We start from the raw sequence: 23,613 nt of genomic DNA, 5'->3' as shown, positions 1-23,613 counted from the left end.
CTTGGAAAGTGCTAAAGAACCTTGTCGATGGTACACAGTGCTGCTACTGAGCACAGTTGTGGAGGGATTGAATGAGGTGCCAATAAAGTATTAAATACATAGTCTAACTCCTGAGTAAATATTTAACCCATCTCACATTCCCCAACTCCCCTGAACCACTTACACCCTGCCCCCACCACCAAGACCCTGACCTGATGTGACAATCCTGTAGGACCTGAGCCCCTCCCCTTGTTTCTGGATCCATCTCAGCCTCACTGAGGTGACTCTGACCCAACACCTGCCACCGGACCCCATCCCACCCAACCCACTCATCCCTCACGACTGGATCTGACATCCCTCTCTCTACCAGTGGACACCCAGGCAACTGACCCTGCTTCACTCCCAAATCCTCCTCCTGGTTGGACCTGCCCTGCTAGACTGATCAAGACCTGACCAAATTCTCACCACCTCTAAACACTTCCTGCCTTACACCATGGTATCAAACCCACTTGGCACCTTATCTCCTTCCCACTTAGCAACTGGCCAATCTGACACACTACCTTGCCACTTGCCCCCTTCCCAGCACCCTACTAAGTTGGGACCAAGGACCCAACTAACTTGCACCCATTCTTATCTGCACACTGGCCCCCTACACTAGGCACCCTATTTACCTGGCACACAGCCACCTACCTGTCTGGAATCCTACAGCTGGAACCCTAACCCCAATACAGATGATATGCTGCCCAGCAGGAACCTAATCCACCTGGCACCTTACCCTCTAAATACCCTATGCTCCCAAACCTAACCTCATGTTTACCTTATGTTGTCAAAGTGGCTGACTGAGACTGTTCCTTTAAATTTCAGAATACGGCAAGTGACTGCTGGGAAAGGCTTCTCTTCTCCCAGCAGTTCTGCATGATGAAAGAACTACCAGATTGGAAACACAGCTTCGCATTTCCAAGGGGGCACTGATTAGAATGTCATCTCAGAAATGTGGTGCTCCCTCCTTGTGTTTTTAAAAGAGGGTTGCTGTGGCAATCTGCATGAGGTTGTCAGTCTTTGGAAAATCCAGCTCTAGCATTCTGTTAGTCTAACAGGACCAAAAAGTCATTTTTATACTAATACAGTATCTTTGAAAGAAGCCATTCTGTGCAGACATGCAACCACACTAAATTCCTCAGAGTACTAGCAACCTGAACTTCAACCTTTTGTTGAACAACAGGGACTATGATGGGGTTTGTGCCGAAATCATTTGAGGAGATAACAGGGCCTAAGACAATATCTGGAGCAACACTCTGGATCTTTTACATATCTCCCAAGCATCAAGGCAAATTTCTTGCTAGGCAGCAGCAAGTAGTCTAATAAAGGGATTTACTGGCTGTTAATGACTTTATTAACGGCACACCACTCTCATTAATATTCAGCTTCCTATCCTACCAAATGCACCAAAACAACTAGATATTGTGAATTCTAGACATAGAAGTCAGAGTAGGTATCTGGTGACTTCAGTTTGCTACCGCTCCCAACGACACCAGCCACCAACATTTCAGAACACGCGACATGATCACTGGCCACATACACCTGATATCCATGGATATTGGTATCTGATATGTATCAGCCTCTAAGAACTGTCATGCCACATCTTTGGTCTACTTAAAGTATACTTCTGTATTTCAATGCAGCACCTTGGGCTGAACCAGCAACTATCATTGTAATGCTGCTGCAAGGACTCATCGTGCTCAGTAACATGCATCCAGCTCATAATGTAGACCAAGCCGACATCACCGGCCTGTTCACTTGCTGTTATACCACTTTCGCACTCTGAGCCTTTCTAGATGCTCACTGTATCCTTGCCTTGCAGTGCCTTTTGTGCTTTGACACTTCAGGCAGAGATATCAAGTTGACATACTACTGTATTATGTACAATAGTCTAGTGTAAAGTCGGGAAGTGTGTCCTGTTGGCAGCAGGGGTACGAGACAGAAATGAAGGGCATAGACAGGGTTGATGAGAAGAAAATTTTTCGCCTTGGAGGAATCAATGACCAGGGTCATAGTTTTAAGGTAAGATTTAGAGGGGATGTGAGGAAAAAATCTTTTCACCCAAAGAATGGTGGGAATCTGGAACTCACTGCCTGTAACCATGGTAGAGGCAGAAACCCTCATGACATTTAAAAAGTATTTAGATGTGTACTTGCAATCCCAAATCATACAAGGCTATGGACCAAGAACTGGAAATTGGGATTAGAATAGTTAGATGGTTGTTTTTCACCAGCATAGGCTCAATGAGCATTGTGTCTGTGCTGTAGACCTCGATGACTCAGTCAAACCATAAGGGGATAGTTTTTTCTTGATGTTTCCCAGCACAGAAGAGCATCTTCTGGTACCTTTCCAGGCCTTGCCTGGGTGATCAGGGTCAGGATCCCCTCCATATAAGAGATAAAGAGCTGAATGATGGGCTGTATATCACTTGCCTTGAGTCTTTCTACGCAATTGGCCTGTTTTTCTCCTGGGATGAGAGAGAGGGAGAGGTATTAAAAGAGATGAAATTGAGTGGCAAAACTTTATTTTTGGTGCACATAGGGAATTGTTCCCAGCCAAGGAGTAGGCAGTGCAGAAGGCATGCAGGGTTTAGTGGTGTTTGGGGTTGTGATGGGTGGCAGAGTGAGGGACCATATTATAGCATGAGGCTCGGTGGAAGTTAGGTACAATGGCTGAGATAAAGTGAGTGTGAAGTATCGGTGAGAAGACTAAGGGACTGAGGAAGTTATGCAGCAAGTCAGAATCATTGTGAGGCAGACTGAGAGAAGGGTGCAGCAAGTCAGAATGACCGTGAAGGACTGGGAGGAGGATGCAGTTGTCAGAATCAATATTCAGTCCAATCTTATTTTCAGTGCACAGATCTCCAAGGTCCATGTACTGCATCGACTTCTGAAATCAGAAGTCAATCCATCAGGATACTGGCATGCGCAGAAACTCAGTGGAACTTTGGAGTGGCTGTTCACCCTAGAAGGAAAGTTGTTCAGGATCACTATAAATCAGATTGAGAGGGTGGACCTGAGTGGAACTCAGGATACAAACAATGCTAAGAACTTTCTAGTCTATGGAGAAGTCTGACTCGAAGAGGAGCCAGTCAGAGCTGCAATGGAAAAGGGCAACACAAGGGTGAATAGTGGCAGCAAAGGTTCCCTATAAAAGCTTGAGAGGCATGGCCATGATCGAGCTCAGTCAGAGCAGCAGCTGAAACCCAACAGGAATCCTGCTAGAACTTGAATGGCTGATGAAGGTGCATCATGAACTCATCGTAGGTAGTGGGTAGGTTTTTTTTGTCCACTTGAAAACTGCGTTAAGGAAAGAAACTGCTTTCTAGATTCCTTATTTCTTAAAAGAAGTGTTAATTGATTTTCTACTTGGTTTGTTTTAGTGGAGAATTGTTGCTTTAACTACGTGTATTGCAGGTGAGCTCAGTCCCATGTATTGCTGAATGTGGGAAATCTTAGATGCTCCTGGCAATTTGGTTGATCACTTCTGCCGGAAGTGCCACTGGTTTGATCAGCTTGAGCACTGTGTTTTGGTGCTTGAGAATTGGCTAGTGATACAGCAGTGTATCTGCATGGCTGAATGATACATGGATAGCATGTTTTTAGACACGGTCACCTTACAGCTTAAGGAAGTACAGTTTGGGAAGGAATTGGGTGATCATCAGTCAGAAGAAGAGAAATGGGCAGGAAGTCTGGAAGGCTCCAGAGTGCAACTTACTCCAGAACAGTTTTTCTGTGTTGGAAACCAGTCAGAGTGACACTTCTTCTGGGGAGTGCAATTAGAGCCCAGCTCCACAATCGGGGGAGTAGACAGACAGACGAGAGAGCTATCAAGTTAAGAGGGATACAGACAGGCATTTCTGCAGCTTCAGATGTGATGCCAGGATGATGTGTTGCCTCCCTGAGGCCAGGAATGAGGATGTCACTGAACAGGTGCAGGGCATTCTGAAGTGGGAGAGCAAACAGCCAGAAATTGATTGTAGGAACAAGTTAGTGCAGATGCTGGAATGTACTGAATCTGTACTGTACTGTTCTGATGAAGAGTCAACTAGACCAAAAAGTTAGCTTGCTTTCTCCCAATGGATGCTATCTGACCCACTGTGATCTCCAGCATTTGTTGTTTTCAGTCAGAGATTAATTGTTAGGACCAGCAATATAGGTAGAACCTACATTAGGATTATGACCTGCAACAAAAATTTAGGAAACTAGGTAGGAGAATGAAAAGCAGGACCTCAAAGTTTGTAATCCCTGGGTTACTGCTGATGCCAAATGTCAAGAAAGGGGGCATCACAGGATCTAACTTTAGGAAATGAAACCAAACAAGTGGTGCAAGTGTCAGCAACAGAATATTTCAGCGACTGTGACCATAGCTCAGTAGGATTTAAGGTAGTCATGGGAAAAGACAAGGATAGACCAGAAATATAGGTCTTGAATTAAGATAAGGTTGATTTTAACATGACAGGACAGGATCTGGCCAAAGTGGACTGGAAGCAGCTACTTTTAAGAAAAACCACATCAAAGCAGTGGGAGTCCTTCAAAAAGGAAATGATGAAATGTGAAGGGCCAACCTGAGATGCTGCTTGGCCTGCTGTGTTCATCCAGCCTCACATTTTATTATCTTGGAATCTCCAGCATCTGCAGTTCCCATTATCTCTGGCCAACATATTCCTGTTAAGGTGAAGAGTGAGATAAATAAATCCAAGGAACCTTGGATATTGAGGAATGTACAGGAAAGGATAAGAATAAAAGGGAAGTTTGTGGTAGGTAGCAGGATTCTACACCACAAGCCTAGCAGGATATAGAAGGTGAAGGGCATTAATTAAAAAATAAATTAGGAAAACAAAGAGGGGGCATGAAAAATTACAGGCAGGTACATTTAAAGGAAATTACAAAATGTTTTTTAATCAACATATAGGGGCAAGCATTGTAAGGTGCTTGATGACCAGCACAGACGCAATGGGCTAAAGGGCATCTTTCCTTCTAGAAAATGAGATGGTGGCACTTATATTGGCAGGGTGGAGAAGGTCACCGACCTTCATCCTATGTTGCTATGCATTCCTCCAGATGGCTGAAACTCTATTGACCCAGGTGACAACCAGGCATGGTCTGCTGTTGTGGCTTCCTCTGCTGGTCATGGGCAAAGAGGACATCCTGCCTCTGTACCATGCTGTCCAGCAGAGCATCCAGATAAAAGCCTGCAAGTCAGGGCATTGATTTTCCCTTTTCTGTCATGTCTGGGGAAAAAACTGGGTAGGGCAGTTCCAGACTGACTGCTTGTCTGGGTGCACAGTAGCCTTTTAAAGATAGCACCAGTGCGAGGGATTCTGCACAATTCTTGGGCAGGTGAGTTGTTCCTGGAATGGCTTGTGACAGAAATGACACTTAACCAAACAATTCATAAGCTTCTGCCTAAACACAGGTAATGCTGTAAAAACACAGCAGGTCTGGAAATTTCTACAAAGAGAGGAGCAGAATTAATGTTTCAAGATCAACATGACTCATCTTCAGAACTGTTATGAGTGCTAATGGAGTTCTGAAGAGTCCTAGTTGAACAACTAGTTATAATCAGTAATGTATAAGACATTTTTTGTTAATAGTTTTATTGACTGTCTGTATTTGCAAATGAATCTGTCCAGACTGTGAGAAACGTAAAGAACAATATGTCTCCAGTTTTTTTTTAAATAGCTATTACTTCCTATTTCCTTGCATTAAAAACATAGTCACATTAATGAATGGGAGACTGCCTATTCTAAACATAAAATGGACAGCTTTAAACTTTCTTCTTGTCTTATGTTTTAGGTAGTTTGCACAAATAGAAAGATCCTATTAGACTGACAATTAGAGCATTATTAGCAAATTGAAATTCAACAATTGCTAAAATTGTGCTGGGTGATCAAACTTGAAGGGACTCTGAAATAAGAATTGCCAGCATTGTATTTTAGAAAGTTATTTAGAAAGTTTAGAAAATTAGCTGAAGGTTTTGAAATGTGGTTTGCAATAAGTCACGGAACTTAAATCAATCCATTGTCAGTTATCAGTGCTGTCAGTTTTCAGCAATCAGGGATATTTAAGAAAACATGAAAACTGAAGATGTTTTGTTCTTGAGGTAGGAAAAATAATTTCTGTCCATCATTGAAGTCTGTCTTGAAAATTGATAAGTACAACTTTTGAGTCTTTTTGTTGGTTACTTAAACAGTCTTTAATTGTTAGATGAGTGTATTGTTTTACTTGATTGCACTGAATAAGGGTTGACGTAATTCATTACTCAGTGTCCTAGCCTTATCTGACAATATCTCTCTGCCAAAGTTAGCGCATTTATGAAGCGATTATTTCAAGACTTTTAATTAGGCCTGTGAAATTAATTGAACTAATCTAAAAGTCAAAACACTTTTTTAGATAATAAATGTATTAGGTGGGAAAATAGCTCCAGACTCTGAATAAATTATAACGAATTGTGGAAGTGTGGAACTGCCCAGACTTATCTCACATGTGGAACTTATAAATATATGTTGCAATGTTATATGAATAACTCTCAGTTATCCAAGTTTGGTTTGACCATAGCACCTTACAATACACATGTTAATGTCTTGGCTTTATAGTGTAGCATTCCATTCATTTTTATGAAGACCTGACCTCAAATCAGTTTAATAAGGAAATTTGTAGTTTCATGTCTAGGAAATATATAATTTTTTAAACAGATTTTCCAAATAGTTTTTAAGAATTTACATTATAATCGGATCAATTACAATTTCCTCGTTAGGCCATATGACATGGCAACCCACAATCTGGAAGCGGTACCAACAGGGAGAAAGTTAAGGTATGGATGCCATATGACCAGAGATGAAGAAGCTACAGGAGGAGAACACAGAAGCCGCATTCACAGGGAGCTCTCTACATGCTCTTAAAACAGGAAGCTGAAGAAAGGGTTAGAGCAGAGATTGCCATTAGGAAAATTCCATTGGTAAAGCTCAATTTTTTTAAGAGCTCTCCAGATTGTTTAACAAGATTAATTAAAGAAGTTCTTAGATTAAAGGAGTTTCTAGAAAACCTGTCCCATTAAGATGGTTGTGACGTAGCCAAGTAAGTTCTGCAAACCATTTAAGAGATGATTTTCTGAAGAACTCAGAAGAAGTGAACAACATTAGAACATAGGAAGTGAAGCTACTGTTACAGGTGTCTTGAGACCAAGTCTTTGAGAGAAATGAGAGGTTGAGTGTACCAGAGGTTGGGTTGGAAAGGTCGAGAGACTGCATGTAATGCTCCATTTGCTTGGGGAGTATTTGAATATTTATAGTCATATGAGGTAGTCTTCATTGTTTTATACGATTCAATATAGTACTTATAGTTCATACCGACTGGAACTTGCCTGTTGATTCATGTTCAACCTTCATTGATTCTCATTTGTGTTAAAGTAGACATTACAAAAAGTGAAACGTTGTTGTTGGTAATTTTGGTTACTTTGGCTATTTGGTAGAAGAAGTTCAGAAGGATCACTGGACTCGAAATGTAACTGTTTTCTCTCCATATAGATGCTGCCAGACCTGCTGAGTTTCTCCACTATTTCTGTTTTTGTTTCTTTTACATAAAGATCAACTTTGGAGCCAGGGTTGCCTCACCTTGGTGAGATTCATTGTGGAAATAAAATCAGCACTGACCATGCAGCAGGATGACCTCAGGAGATGGTTTATGGTATTTGATAAGGACCATCACAAAATGGATAATAGTGAAGGGCATGGTACTGCAGTCACCAGAAGGACAAACTGTGGAAGACTGTAAGTTATCATCCAAATTTGAAAGGTGTTGGGGTGAGAAGTTAAGACAATTTAAGGTTAACAACCAAATTCAGAAGAAGTTATGTCTGAAGTAAATCAAATTTGGGGTGGAAACACAGGGTTTTGCCTGTGGTTTTACAGTAAAGTTTTTTGAACTCAATAAGTTGCAATGGCTTTGTGTATTTTGTGGGGTACGGTTGAAGTTTAATCATGGATGGATTTAATATAGATGAACCAGTTAAAGGTGTTGTGTCATTTAAGTCAGTTTAAGATATCAGAAGGGTTTTATTTCAATAATCAATAATTTTTCACTTGAACCAAACCATGTTTGTGCAGTTTTGTTCCCTATAAAATCCTGAAGTCTAAGGACTATTTGTAATGGAACAGCAACTTCGACAAATTTTTTTTGAAGACTGGGTGCACTATTTCATGAGGTCTTTTAAAGTCCACTTGGAATGCGCTTTTGTAAACAAAAATCAAAACATTTTTTAGTAGAGTTTTCCCATTCTGCTTACAGCATTATTGTCACAGACATAATCTTCAAATTTACTCCTGAAAATTGGATCACTAACGAAGTGAGAATAAGGGATTTACAGTTGCCTGTTTCTACTTTGTTAAAAAGCATACCTAGTTGCATTGTTCTGGGCAAAGTAGACTATTTGGAGTATTAATAATAATTTCTTGTACCACTATTACAAGATGACAATCATAGTCATCTTCTCAGTGTACTCAAATCTATGGAAGATGATCTGCTGCGTCGCTGACCTATGTGTAAATAAAGAGCCAGTTTGAGTAATACGATTGTACACTCAGGATTCTATGCTATGTTTTTGGAATATTGTTGATTTGGTCTGATTCTCAAAACCAACCTTGCATTTCATTAAGTGAAAATAACAGTGAATATTAAGAATCCAATTAAGCAAAAGAATTCATGGAATTTATGGACATGTAACGCATCAGCCATGTCACAAACAGTGAACACTAAGAATTCAATTTTAGCAAAAAAAAAGTTCATGTAATTATTGCACAGAACCATTTAACATTTTAACCTTTTCAAAAACGTGGACTTACTTCCAGTGGAAACACTCTTATCCTCAAGGAAAAGTGATAATACATTTAATTACTTTGCTATAACACTTTCTTGATATTGTTCATTGAGGGCATCTTCCTCATTGGTTCAGTAGAAATAATTTTGGCTACAGTTTATGGAGAATCACAAATGTAATCCATTCACTTTTCCTTTAAGTTATTACACATCTCTTAAGCCTTATTAGAAACATCTTGCGTATCTTCAAGTTCCATTATTGAGAAAATTCTCCCTACATTGTCTTTTCCAGAGCTTTCATTTCTTCTGGCAGTTTGTGGGTCAACTTTATCTGTGTTCTCCAGCTCCAAAAAGTCTTCCACTGAAGCTGAACTATAAATGCTACCATATTTACTTTGTGTAAAGAGTCTTCTTTTGCTTTCTGCTGAGAGATCTAGAAGGTCAAATGAGTCACTAGAAAGTATGCTGTCATCACTAATGACACTAGAGGGGCGGCTGACATTTCTCTGATATTTCCCATTTGATAAGATCAGGTCCTTTAATGAAGCAGAAAGTTTTAGTGATGAGCTATCATCTGGCAGATCTAGACTGGTGGAAAACTTTCCATTTCGTTTTAGAATTCCCTTTTTCCTATATTTAACCTCTCCTGATGAAGGCACTTCTGACTGTTTTCCACATGTTCTGGAAGGAATTTCACTTGTATCCCTGTCTATCACTTCACTGCCTTCGGGAGAAGACGAATAGCCAGATTCTCTGTGGTAAGAGTTCTTTAGGATCCCTTTCTTTGGTGTACTAGTTAAGACTGTACTTTGTGCTGTGTGCACCTTCTGAAACATGTTTATAGGTTTTGTGATGGTTCTGCTGGTTTCAGTCCATTGTGGTTGCAGATCCATGTCTGCAGATGAAAGAAACTCATTGTCAAAGCTGCTCCTAGATTTTAGGATTCCCTTTGGTTTTCGCTTTGCATCTTTGGACATGGGTTTCTGCAATTTCACATCTTGTTGTGGTTGTGTCATATCTTTTTCTTTCTTTGACTTCTTTAAACAAACCATTTGTCTATCCCCTGTTATATGAGTAGAAACCTCATGCCCGGTACTCTCGATGGCTTGTACATTTTTAGCCTCTTTAATCCTTTGATTTGCGCACGCTTCCCTGGTTTGCCAGTCAACATAACGGGCCGGCAGTGGTGAGTGACAGTCTTTTACAGAAATACAGTCACAAACAGATGTGTCATAACCCAAGTTGACCCACCAATGGTTTGCAATATCTTCAATTGTTGCACGTTTGTCTGAGTCCACTGATAACATCCAGTCAATCAGGTCACAGGCACCTGTTGGTGTAAACATGCCAACATCTTATAATGAATCATTACAAAACTTTCCAATTACACTTAACTAGGAAAATGAAAAAACCACCAACATTCATCAGTAAAAACACTCCGTTCCATTCCCCCAAATTCTTCTATTGTTTAATTAGAAAAATTTGAGTAGAATGATTGCTGAAATAATATTGACTTACAGCAGAGAGAATCTTTAAGGGAATGCGAGTACAATGATATTTACTTTAATTGTTCAGTGTTGATTTATTATATCATATTTAAAAAATCTTTTCCTTGCTTTCTCTAGCTTTCTTTTCTCTTGTACCATCTGTATATTGTAACTTATCCAGTGTAAAATTCAGAAAGCTTAGACTATAATCAATTAAAGTGCCAGAAAAAACATTTGCATGAAATTCTACTCCTTAAATAAACTTAGCCTGAGTTTTACGGAAAGCCAATGGTAACATCAGTGTGATTAGAACAACTGATCTGTTGACCTGATATATTTGTTCTTGCACAAAACAATTACATGTCATCTTTACTCAGTAGATATCTCTCGAGTTAAAAGATTATGAGTTTAAACACTGTCTGGACTTTGTGTACATAATCAAAATTGATATTTTAATGCTAATAAAGGATGTAAAGTTTCAATTGTCAATTGAGATTAAAAATCCTAGGATGTTTTTCAACACAAATAGAGTCTTATGGTTTCTTTGCTGGCATTGATCTTTCAAAAAAAATCATTAGCAGATTAGTTGGATATTAGTTTCATTTGCTGAATATGGGAGCTTATTTTGTGCAAATTGGCTGTCATGTCGAATTCAAAAACAACACATTGGCTTTAAAGTGCTTTATAATATCCTACACCATATAAAAATCCAACATAAATGTCACATAAATTCATTACCAGACTGTTTTAATTAATTTTTGAAAAACTGCTCTTGACATGAACTACACCACAATGCAGCATTTACTGCTCATCCCTACTAGCTCCGAGGACAGTAAGAGTCAATTACATGAAGATTCAAATTACACTGGAGTGCAAATTATTTTTACTGAAGGACATTAATTAACTAGTTATGATTTTACAACAGTCTGGTAACTCTGGTGCATTATTTGGTTACCAGATCAATTTAATTTCACTAGATATTTGCAAATCCTTGAGCTGAAGGCTTCTACTTTAAAATTCAGTATGAGAAATACTAGGCCAGCAGACCTTTATACAGAAACTTGCCATAGTGTATTCATTATTAGTTCAAAAACATCAGCTATTTTGTGAGCTGGGTTTAATGCAATCTCATAATTCCTTACCAGAAGTCTGGTGAGGTTTCTTGTATTCTCCACAACTGATCTGCTGTGTTAAGGTTTTGTAACTCTTGCTATCAAATGGCATTGTTCCATACACCAATGTATATAGGAGAACTCCCAGAGCCCAGCAATCAACCTAACACACAACAAAATATACCATAATTAATCCATTAAACATAGCAAATAGAAGACTGTCTCAAATTCTATTAGTTAATTCAATTTCAGAGAATAGGTGACGTGTTCCTTTGTGTTAACTGAACAACACAATGGATTTGGTTCTTGATAAGTAATGATTAAAGTGCCAGTCAATTTTCAAAACTGTCTACTTTCTAACTGACATAATAATGTCACGTTAACTTTTTGTCCCCCCTATTGGGACAGGTCTGCACTGTAAAAGATTCCAACGTCCAGCCAAAATCTTTGAACATTCCCAAAGTGGGAAGTGGGCTCGATTCACTGAATAAAAAGCCTGGAATTTTGACTTGCCACACATTCTCACACAAAATGGAACAACCAGATAGATATGGACATTTTGCATTTTGAGACTGCATTTAGTCAAAATCATTACTTGGGACTATGTAATAATTGTTTTGTAGCATCTTTGGATTGTGACAAAGCTTTCTAAAAAGCTGATGACTTGTTCCTAATTAAAATCTCTCTTACCTCAGGTCCTTGATATGGAAGTCCATTCACTATTTCAGGTGAGGCATAAAGAGGACTTCCGCAGTACGTCTCCAACAGTTGATCCTTATGATACACATTTGATAAACCAAAGTCAGCAAGCTGAAAAACATTCGCAAGACATTATGAAACAAGATTACATGATAGCCATAGTAAATTCAATTGTTCATTCAGATTTGAAACTCACAGAGAAAGGATTAATTAATATCTCATTGGCTGTGTAAAGGAAAGGTTCTGTATGTGTCAGAAATTTTGCATAATATTTTGAGGTGTATACTGTGAACTGTAAAGGTGATTCACAAAGCATCTGGATGATTTCCTGAATGGGAAGGGAATAGAGGGATACGAATCCTGTAAGTGAAGACAGTTGTAGTATGGAAGGGCAAAATGTGTTGGCGTAGGCTTGGAGTTCCTGTGCTGTACTGTTTTTCATTATGATTATAAAGTCAATGATCACACCGGTCACATTACATCAATTGCAAATGCAAGTATAGAAATCTGAGTCACAGTACAGGAGAATGAAAAAGTCTGCTATTTTCAGCAACATTCTATCTTTTTTGTTTAAGACACATGCAGTATTTGTACCAGTGAGTTGACATATTCTTATTCAAGTAAAATTTAAAATGATATGGAATTTAGGGTAGTTAATAAAATGTTTTACTAATCTTTTAAGTATCACAGGGAGTCTTAAAATGAGTTTGTTGAGAGAATGAAAAGTAAAATTAGAAGAATTCTTATTGCTGAGGTGCTCATTGTGAATTTTAATAGGAGAAAGGATATTTACAAGATTGGAATTCTTCAAATTCCACTTACTTATTTTAGTTCTGAGGTTCCTGCCAAATACGGTATTGTATTCTTAGCTTCTTAAATATCATTTAGGGAAGTCTGGAAGCTGACATAATTTTTGTACTTGATTCAAATAGTTAAACTTATTGGAGAAAACTAGAGATCAAATAATGATCAAATTTCAAATGAATCTTCTTCCAAAAATCTTTTATAGAGCAATATATTAAACATTCTGCCACCATTTAAAATTCTGAATATAACATTTATTCTTCTAGTTAAACAAGGAATATTATGGGTGTCATTTTCCAATAATTCTTGTCGCTTCCCTCTTAACTGCCCTTAAAATTGAGTTCCAGCTAGTCATGGAAAACTTGGAAAATTTATGAAATTTAACAAAAGATGAAACTTTTTTGACTTTGGACGTGGTTCCAAGCTTCTGCAAAGTTTTTCTGGCATCTATTTCCCTGTCTCTAGTTTAGAATTCAGTTTGGGTTTTGTCTTTCTGCTGCCCGATCCTGCTCATTACAACTGCAGATCGGTTATTTTGGTGCCCTCCAAGCACAAAAGCATTAATTGGCTGAGTTGTACACTTCAGATTTCCAAGTCCTTCCAACATTGCTTATCTCATGTGAGGGGAGTTATATTTGCTAATGTCATATTTTTGTTCCTGAAGAAACAGTGAAAGCACTGTAGAGTCCAAACATGGAAAACTAAAAAGTCATTGAATTGTCGTGGAATGTTGTGGATACTACCTTTAATAAAGATGCAGAAGCCCTGTCAAAATATTAAGGGTTTGTTTTTCAGTTTTCATCCAATTTTGGGTAATAAATTCACTTGATGCTCTTTTGGGGAATGGCCATATTTTGATAAGATAGCAACTTTGGTATGAGTGGGAAATTCTTTGCACATCATTTAATACATTTGACTTTCACCATGTATTAGAAAGTAGATCCTTGGCTTTTCTTCCTCTCTGTGCAAATTCTTAAAATAGCTTTACTAATAATTTGACTGGAAAATTAGGTAGAGGTATTATAACGGTGAAACCACGTCTAACTGAAATGGAGCTAAATGTGCACATGTAGGAGAGAACAAATGGTAGCCAGAATGTTGGAATAATTTGAATCAAATTTTCAAATAAATAGGATGAACATAAGAGACAATAATTGAAAGAATAAATGTAATAACTTCTTCATGAAAAAAATTGTGTCCGATTACCTATAAATATATGAATTAGATCAAAGTAGTTGATGGGCGGCATGGTGGCTCAGTGATTAGCACTGCTGTCTCTCAGCACCAGGAACCTTTGTTTGATTCCACCCTCAGGCAACTATTTTGGAGTTTGCACATTTTCCCTGTGTCTCTGTCTGCTTCCTCTGGGCGCTCCAGTTTCCTCCCACAATCTAAAGATGTGCAGGTTAGTTGGATTGGCCATGCTAAATTGTGCACAGTGTCCAGGGATATGCAGGCTACATGGATTATCTATGGGAAATGCAGGTTTACAGGGATAGGGTAGGAGGGGTAGTTCTGGGTAGTTTGTGCTTTGGAGTGTTGGTGTGGACTCGATGGGCTTCCACACTGAAGAGAGTCTATGATTCTAAACTCTGAAGCAAAGTGTTTTAAGAGGACAGATTCATAATAGCTTACTGAACAAATATAGAGCTAAAATAAATCAAAGAAACCAAAAACATATAATGATAATGGGAACTGCAGATGCTGGAGAATCCAAGATAACAAAGTGTGGAGCTGGATGAACACAGCAGGCCAAGCAGCATTTCAGGAGCACAAAAGCTGACGTTTCGGGCCCAGACCCTTCATCAAAGAGGGGGATGGGGAGAGGGAGCTGGAATAAAAAGGGAGAGAGGGGGAGGCAGACTGAAGATGGAGAGAAAAGAGAGAGAAGAGTATAGGTGAGGAGGTAGGGAGAGGATAGGTCAGTCCAGGGAAGACGGACAGGTCAAGGAGGCGGGATGAGGTGGTAGGTAGGAAATGGAGGTGCGTCTTGAGGTGGGAGGAAATGATGGATGAGAGGAAGAACAGGTTAGGGAAGTGGAGACAGACTGGGCTGGTTTAGTGATGCAGTGGGGGAGGGGACGAACTGGACTGGTTTTGTGATGCAGTGGGAGGAGGTGAAGAACTGGGCTGGTTTTGGGATGCAGTGGGGGGAGGGGACGAGCTGGGCTGGTTTTGTGATGCAGTGGGTGAAGGGGAAGAACTGGGCTGGTTTTGGGATGCAGTGGGGGAAGGGGAGATTTTGAAGCTGGTGAAGTCCACATTGATACCACTGGGCTGCAGGGTTCCCAAGCGGAATATCAGTTGCTGTTCTTGCAACCTTCCAGTGGCATCACTGTGGCACTGCAGGAGGCCCATGATGGACCTGTCGTCTGAGGAATGGGAGGGGGAGTTAAAATGGTTCGCGACTGGGAGGTGTAGTTGTTTGTTGCGAACTGAGCAGAGGTGTTCTGCAAAGCGGTCCCCAAGCCCCCGCTTGGTTTCCCCAATGTAGAGGAAGCCACACCGGGTACAATGGACACAATATACCATGTTGGCAGATGTGCAGGTGAACATCTGCTTAATTTGAAAGGTCATCTTGGGGCCTGGGATGGGGGTGAGGGAGGAAGTGTGGGGGCAAGTGTAGCACTTCTTGCAGTTGCAGGGGAAGGTGCCGGGTGTGGTGGGGTTGGAGGGGAGTGTGGAGAAACAAGGGAGTCACGGAGAGAGTGGTCTCTCCGGAAGGCAGACAAGGGTGGGGATGGAAAAATGGCTTGGGTGGTGGGGTTGGATTGTAGATGGCGGAAGTGTCGGAGGATGATGTGTTGTATAACATGTTATACTATATATATATACATATACATATAATATACTATGTTATACTATATATATAATATAATATGTCAACCTACACATCTGCCAATGTGGTATATTGTATCCATTGTACCCGGTGTCGCTTCCTCTACATTGGGGAAACCAAGCAGAGGCTTGGGGACCGCTTTGCAGAACACCTCCACTTGGTTCGCAATAAACACTACACCTCCCAGTCGTGAACCATTTTAACTCCCCCTCCCATTCCTCAGACGATATGTCCATCATGGGCCTCCTGCAGTGCCACAATGATGCCACCCGAAGGTTGCAAGAACAGCAACTCATATTCCGCTTGGGAACCCTGCAGCTCAATGGTATCAACGTGGACTTCACAAGCTTCAAAATCTCCCCTTCCCCCACTGCATCCCAAAACCAGCCCTGTTGTTCCTCTCCCCCACTGCATCACAAAACCAGCCCAACTCGTCCCCTCCCCCCACTGCATCACAAAACCAGCCCAGCCTGTCTCCGCTTCCCTAACCTGTTCTTCCTCTCACCCATCATTTCCTCCCACCTCAAGCCGCACCTCCATTTCCTACCTACCACCTCATCCCACCTCCTTGACCTGTCCGTCTTTCCTGGACTGACCTATCCCCTCCCTACCTCCTCAACTATACTCTCCTTTCTACCTATCTTCTTTTCTCTCCATCTACGGTCCGCCTCCCCCTCTCTCCCTATTTATTCCAGTGCCCTCTCCCCATCCCCCTCTCTGATGAAGGGTCTGGGCCCGAAACGTCAGCTTTTGTGCTCCTGAGATGCTGCTTGGCCTGCTGTGTTCATCCAGTTCCACACTTTGTTATGAAAAACATACAATGTTTTGTTGCTGAAACCATGAATACTTCAGAACACTTAATTAATTGCTGGCTGTAACCCTCCCTATTTAACAGAGGGGGTATAAACTAGGCCTGCTGGATACAGTGACTACACAACAGGGAAGCATTTACTTTGTCACGTATTTAAGCCCTTGTTATTTTCCTGCTGTCAGTTATGGCCATAAGATTTCATAATGATATCACAGTTCTCCTCCTCTCGTGGTTTCGTCCTCATTTAGTGCTGAAACTGATAGTTATTAAATGCTAGTATTTGTAGACAGCATTTTGCAGGATTTCCATCTCCACTATCTGAAGAGTTGGCAGCGAACTCAGCCCTGCCAATCACAGCACCCTGACAGCCATTTAAAATTCCAAGGAGTTTCAATTAGCTGGAGATAGGACTTCTGTCCCTTACTTGGTCAGAGATCCTATCTCAGGGAACTGCCTGAAAAACATGCAGAAGCCAGATCAGGCATATTCAAAGTCCTGGAGTCCAGGGCAAGGTAAATGCTCGTGGGAATCTCATGGCAGAATGGAGAGGTTGAGACCCAGGAGGACGGGGAGTGGATCTGGGAACCTTGATGGAGAGGCCAAGGGCAAGAAGCACCATGGGTAAAAAACTTCTGCGGATTGGAGAAACCAAAGATGGAAAGACAGCCTTTGAAGAAGGCACCCCATGCCATCTTTCCACAAGAGGCCTAAGTCGGGTGACGTGGTGACTTCCCACCTGCCCCTCAAATCCTCAAAATTTAGCCTGGGTGGAAACCAGCACTTCAGTGGTCAGTAATCAGTTAACAGGGACCCATTGATTTTTATTTTTCTCAGCCAATTGTGAAAGTTAGTTAATATTGGAAAGGTATTTAACTTATAGGACCACTGATTAGAATATTGCCATTCATAACTTGGAAGTTCAAATTGTTCTAGATATCAGCAATGGATCAATCTCCATTTTGCTCTCCTTACAAAATATGGTGGCAATGTCCTTTCAATCCTGCAACAAGGGTTCAAAATCAGCCACCAGTGGAATAAAGTCTCCTGCATAAAAAGGGATTTATTTATCGTATGCTCAGTGCCTTCTTCTCTGAGTTATGTTATACTCCAGAAATTAAAATAAAGCCAATAATTCACTTAAAGAAATATTGGCAGATCATAATCCAGAGCAGTGTATTTTTCTTATGTTCGTTCATAGAATTCAGATTAATTAAGGATATCTAGTAAGCGTGGATGATTTGGATGCGGCTTTGTTTCCATGCAGTACAACTCTTGTGATTATGTGGCCACTGCTTATGAGACCAGCATTTGGCATTTGCTGTCCATTCTTAATGACTTGAACTGATTGGCTTACTAGGTAATTTCAGAAGGTCTAGAATCACTTATTGACCAGACAAAGAAGATAGATGATTTCCTTACCCAAAGGATATTAGTGAACCAGATGGGTTTTTAATGACAATGCTAATTTCATGTACATCGTTACAAAGGCGAGCATTCAATTCCACATTTAATTGATATTAAATTCCTCCAGCTCCTTACCTGACATTTGAATCTATGTCCCAGAGGATGAACTTCAGTCTCTGCTGAAGTTTAGAGACGTTACCACTATGTTACCATGTTCGACTATTTATGCAAAAATGTATGAAGCAATTCAAGCAACAATACAAACATAAAGTGATATATTAAAAGAAAACTAACCTTTACATTAAAATTTTCATCCAGGAGAATGTTTTCTAGTTTAAGGTCACGGTGCACAATTCCCTTCTGTATGGGATAGACAAACTTCAGAGTTAATCTATTGGGATGGGGTTGATGTTAAGATGTTAACTTTAAAAATCTCAACCCCAAACCCAACTCACCTTAAAGCTGGACCATTTTGCATTAAACAGAGACAGGAAGGGAGCTGGGTAATGAACTTACTCCCAGACTACAGGTTCATCATTTAAATATTAAAATAAGTCCACCTCAGATTTTATCTTGCTCATATTTTTAACCCTGGCTTGATGGGTTTCCTAGATCTCAGGAAATCCAACAGTTGAAAGGAAGTGTAAACAGCCGCATGCAACAGATAAGTGACCTTTCAGCATTAGAGGAAACAAGTATTTCTTTCCAGGATTGTTCAATCCTCCACCTGGGATCATGCCTGGTTCTGAGATCTCTGACCCTTTATTATGTCATTAAAATAAATGTGCTTTAAGGATATAGGGAAGAATGCAATATGACAATAAGCACAAAATAGTATTGATTAACTGAATCCTATGCATAAATTCAACAAAACCAACAATTTCATTTTTGTAAAGTTTCTGAGGTCTTTTTTAAGAATGGCTGTATGGGTTAGAGTTTAATCATTTTAAATCATATTCCTCCCTATTAGTGAGTTAAGTTTGACTCCTAGACATTTATAGCATGGAAGAACAACATTCAACTTATTCTGTTTACACCAGTAAACAAAGGTCTGACAACACTAATCCTGATGTACAACTTTTGACCCACACCCCTGGAGGCGATAATAATGCAAGTGGATATCTAAATACAGTTTTGATCAAACTTTTATATAGTGAGGTCCAGATTCCCACCACTTTCTGATTGAAAAAGCCTTTACCTCAACATAATTCTGAGTGTTCTACCTCTTAACTTAAAGCTTTGGCCCTGGTTATTGACTCCTCAACTAATGGAAAATGATTTCCTATCCACCCTTTCAGTTCTCCTCATAAATTTAAATATCTCTATCCCCTCTCAACTTTTGCAGCTCCAAGGAGAATAACCCTTCCTTAACCAATCTTTCCTCATTGCTTACATCCTCCAGCTCTGACAGGATCTTGGTAAATCACATCCTTCATACAATATGACAATCAGAACTGCAAGCAGTAATCCAACTGTGGCCTAGCCAGCATTTTATACAGTTCCAAAATATACCTTGCTCTTGTATTCTATACCTCAACTAATAGAAGCAAATATCCCAAGTGTCTCCTTAATCACCTTATCTACCTGCTTTGCCACTTTACAAGAATTTGTGAATACATACACAAATTTCCCTCTGATCTTCAGTAGTTCCCAGGATCCTGCCATTCATAGTGTATTCCCTTGCCTTGTTAGCCCTCCTATGTGTATTACCTTGTACTTTTCCAAGTTGAATTCCATTTTCCACCATTCTATCCACCTGCAGTTTGCAGCTAATGTCTTCACTATTTACAACACCCTACCAATTTTCATGTCATCTGCAAATGTCTTGATCACATTGCCTACATTTAAGTCCAAATCCTTAATGTACACCACAAACAGCATGTGCTCCAGTACCAAGCTCTGCAGAACCCTACAGTGGTGGAAACAGGTTTCAAGTCACAAAAGCATCCCTCTGTTTTCTATCTCTCAACAAATTTTAGATCCATATGCCACTTCGCCTAGCATCCATGGACTTTCTTGACTGGTTTACTATGATATCATCCCTCCTCTCTGCTATAATTGATTCTTTGATCAAAACTGGGGCTCCCCCTCCTTTTCTGTCATTCTCTGTATCACATATCAATATCATATAATCAGGAATGTTGAGCTGCCAATCCTGCAAATCTTTCAGACAAGTCTCTGTCCTTGCTATGATGCCATACTTCCATGTGCCTATCTGTGTCCTTAGTTTGTCTATTTTATTTCTCAGGTTCGTTGCATTAAAATATATTCCATTTACCCTTCCTAAATTCACTTCTTTCTTATCTAGCTGATGTATCCTCAGGCTTTCAGACTCACTTACAGGTGTTTTGATTTCTAAATCCACCTCAGCTTCTCTCTCCTCTGAGCTATTGTCAGGATCCCATTCCCCTGCCAACCTAGTCATTTGGGATCAGGATATTGACCAGGCTGAAAAAAAAACATCATTTTTAAGTGAAGTAGAACTTCAGCTACCAGTAATTCTGTTAAATCCATGTGTTGGTCCTTTCTTTGAAAGAAAATTGGTTTTCAACAAAATGCTTTAAGCAGGAACAATGAATTTTAATGTAACTTTCATCAGTCTGTGAAACCTTATTTCCTAATGTGCTTGTACGCCTGTTTGAGTTTGAATTGCTTAGATTATTTGTTACAAAATATCTGGAGTAACACTGCAGAAAAAAAAATGGCAAGGTCAAAAAGGGACAATTTTATGAGCGCTTAACATTGTTAAGGTACCTCATCTATTGGTAGTACATATTGAAAGATCATAGTCATGATGCCTATACTTAGATTACATAGGTCATGAGCTAAAATTCTAGGGTCCCAAGTACGGAGACATTAATGGCTACCATGAAGCTCCACCAAGCTACTATGAGCCCCAACCTAACAGGCCCTTTCTGTCAAAGTGGTCACTGAGGAGTCATGGCAGTCTCCAACCGTAGAAACAGGGTCTTGGTACCTCTCTTAAAGCACTATTGACAATCAAAATTCTACCCATTAAAGTTAATAATACTACCACCAGACATTGAGGAAACTCTATGGGGCCGCACGGTGACTCAGGGGTTAGCAATGCAGCCTCACAGCACTAGGGACCCAGGTTCAATTTCAGCCTTGGGTGACAGTCTGTGTGGAGCTTGCACATTCTCCCCGTGTCTGCGTGGGTTTCCTCTGGGTGGTCTGGTTTCCACCCACAGTCCAAAGATGTGCAGGCTAGGTGGATCGGCCATGCTACATTGCCGTAGTGTTCAGGGGTGTGTGGGTTATAGGGGGATGGAGATGGGTCTCGGTGGGATGCTTCAAGGGGCGGTGTGGACTTATTGGGCCAAAGGGCCAGTTTCCACACTGTAGGGAATCTAATCTATTACTGTGTAGTTGAAACGGTCTGAGCAGGGGAGCAAATCATTAACTCACTGTCACTGTCACTGTATTATATTTGGAGTACTGGGGATTCAGTATTTTAGTTGGCATTTACACACATACATTTGGAGTAGTTTCTGCCAAAAGCACTCAGAAATCATAGAATCCCTACAGTGTGGAAACAGGCCCTTCAGCCCAACAAATTCACACTGACCCTCAGAGCATCCCACCCATCCCGCTATAACCCACCTAATCTACACATTTCTGAATATGGGCAATTTAGCATGGCCAATCCACCGAGCCTGCACATCTTTGGACTGTGGGAGGAAACCGGAGCACCCGGAGGATATCCGTGTAGAATATGCAAACTCCACACAGACAGTCGCCCAACAGTGAAATCGAACTCAGGCTCCTAGCGCTGTGAGGCAGCAGTGCTAACTACTGAGCCACCGTGTTATCCAGGTTTCCATATTCAAGTTGGAAATCTTTTGTTTTTGTTGACATGATTATAATTTGCATGGTTGTACGTGTGTTCACAATTATACAGAGAGGTTTCATGGTGCATTGGTACTGTCCCTATCTCTGGCCCAGGAGGCCTGATTTCAAGTCCCACTTGCTCCGAACGTGTGCAATAACATCTCTGAATAGGTTCAGTATAGAAAGTCTGTAGTTGTGTATGTTGCTGAGTACAATTGTTATACAATTGGCATGTATATTTGCAATTTATAAAGTTGCATATATGTATGTGTACTGTTGGATACATGTATTGCTGTATCCAATTATAGCTGTTTCTGTTGCTGCTAGAGAATTGTACAGCTTAGGGTGTAATTAGATTGTTATAATCAAGGTTGTATCCTTTGCTCATTCTGGTAACTACAGCATTTGCTGTGAGTGTGGCAATTGTTGCACTGATCGCAGTGTCTGTATCAATGGCTGTACATAAAGGTCAAGGTGGGTTTATATATTTGGGTAGAACATGATTACGTAGAGCACTGTTTTGGTGGTGAGAGTGGACACAGAACAGATAGATGGAACGATTCCATTGCTCTTCAGTGATCTAGAATTTAAATAGTCAGTTCCTATCATCCATCATCTCCACTCTCATCAATCCTCTGGGCAGCAATATTATTAATATGCAAGGATTTATTAATATGACAATGTCAGCAGGCATAATGTCTGGGCACCACACACGAACAGAAAGTCCCCATCAAAATAGCATGGAAATTTTTTTTACCTTGTGACAGTAGTGAATTGCTGAGACAATTTGCCTGAAAGCTCTGCGTGCTTCATTCTCAGACAGTCTACGATGTTCATTTACATAATCATACAATTCGCCATTACTGCAGCAGTCCATTACAATTATAATCTTATCCTTATTTTCAAACACTGCAGAAAAAAAAACATATAAGTGATCACTGAATCTGGAGCATATTGTTTTTTTTGGTTCACTTGTGGGACATGGCTGGCCAGTATTTATTGCCCATCCCTAGCTGCCTTTGAGAAGATGATAGTAAGCTTCCTCTTGAACCACCGCAGTCCATGTGTTTTAAATTGACTCACAACGCCCTTAGGGAGGACACTCCAGGGTTTTGATCCAGCAACAGTGAAGGAATGGCACTATATTTCCACATCAGGATGGTGTGCGACTTGGGAGGGAACTTGCAAGTGGAGTTGTTCCCAAGTATTCGGTGCCCTTTTTATCACCTAATATTATTTATTATAGGAAGAAAACCCGCATTCTGGATTTTAATTTCAAACTCCATGTTCATTTCTATGGAATTGTGTACAAAAATAAAGAATTAGAAGCAGGAGTAGGCCATTTGGCCCCTCAAGGACGCCGTACCATTCAAAAAGGTTATGGCTGACGTGACTGTGGCCTTATCTCCATTCTCCTGACTGACCTTTATAAACCCTTTGTTGATCAATAAATCTGTCTAATTTGGGCTTGAATTTTTTGATTGATCCAACCTCTACAACCTTCCGACAGTCAGAATTCTATAAAAAGACAAATAATCTTCTCACCTCAATCCTAAATCTGAAATGAGCTGTAAACACAATAAACGATTTTAGCTCCTAACTGTGAGCCAAAAAAACAACTCCAACAGGAAGACAACAAGCATGTTATAATTTCTACAGGTTGAGAATTTATAGAGTCTTTCCACGCCATTATGTAAGACATTTTTTTTGCTCCAAATACAGAGATTGACACAGCAATCCAATATCTCTACAGTCACAGGTATAAATGAAA

At 40.2% G+C, this 23,613-nt stretch overlaps 1 protein-coding gene across 2 annotated transcripts in view; it reads right to left on the bottom strand.

Moving 5' to 3' along the window:
* Positions 1-8,704: 8,704 nt before the first annotated feature.
* Positions 8,705-23,613, bottom strand: part of LOC125460356 (NUAK family SNF1-like kinase 1) — a 34,577-nt gene continuing 19,668 nt past the window's right edge. The window contains exons 3-7 of one of the 2 annotated variants that reach the window (XM_048547767.2): positions 22,600-22,751; positions 18,285-18,350; positions 12,124-12,243; positions 11,464-11,596; positions 8,705-10,164 (exon numbers count right to left, since the gene is read on the bottom strand). In XM_048547767.2, the coding sequence (XP_048403724.1) occupies positions 9,050-10,164; positions 11,464-11,596; positions 12,124-12,243; positions 18,285-18,350; positions 22,600-22,751 (1,586 nt within the window). In that variant the 3' untranslated portion in view covers positions 8,705-9,049. The remainder of the gene's footprint in view (positions 10,165-11,463; positions 11,597-12,123; positions 12,244-18,284; positions 18,351-22,599; positions 22,752-23,613) is intronic. The other variant, XM_059649807.1, reaches the window with a different exon arrangement.

Source organism: Stegostoma tigrinum, chromosome 11, assembly GCF_030684315.1.
Source record: "Stegostoma tigrinum isolate sSteTig4 chromosome 11, sSteTig4.hap1, whole genome shotgun sequence".
NCBI lineage: Eukaryota > Metazoa > Chordata > Chondrichthyes > Orectolobiformes > Stegostomatidae > Stegostoma > Stegostoma tigrinum.
Note: the sequence above shows the minus strand (reverse complement) of the source record. Positions and strands in the feature narration are given on the sequence as shown.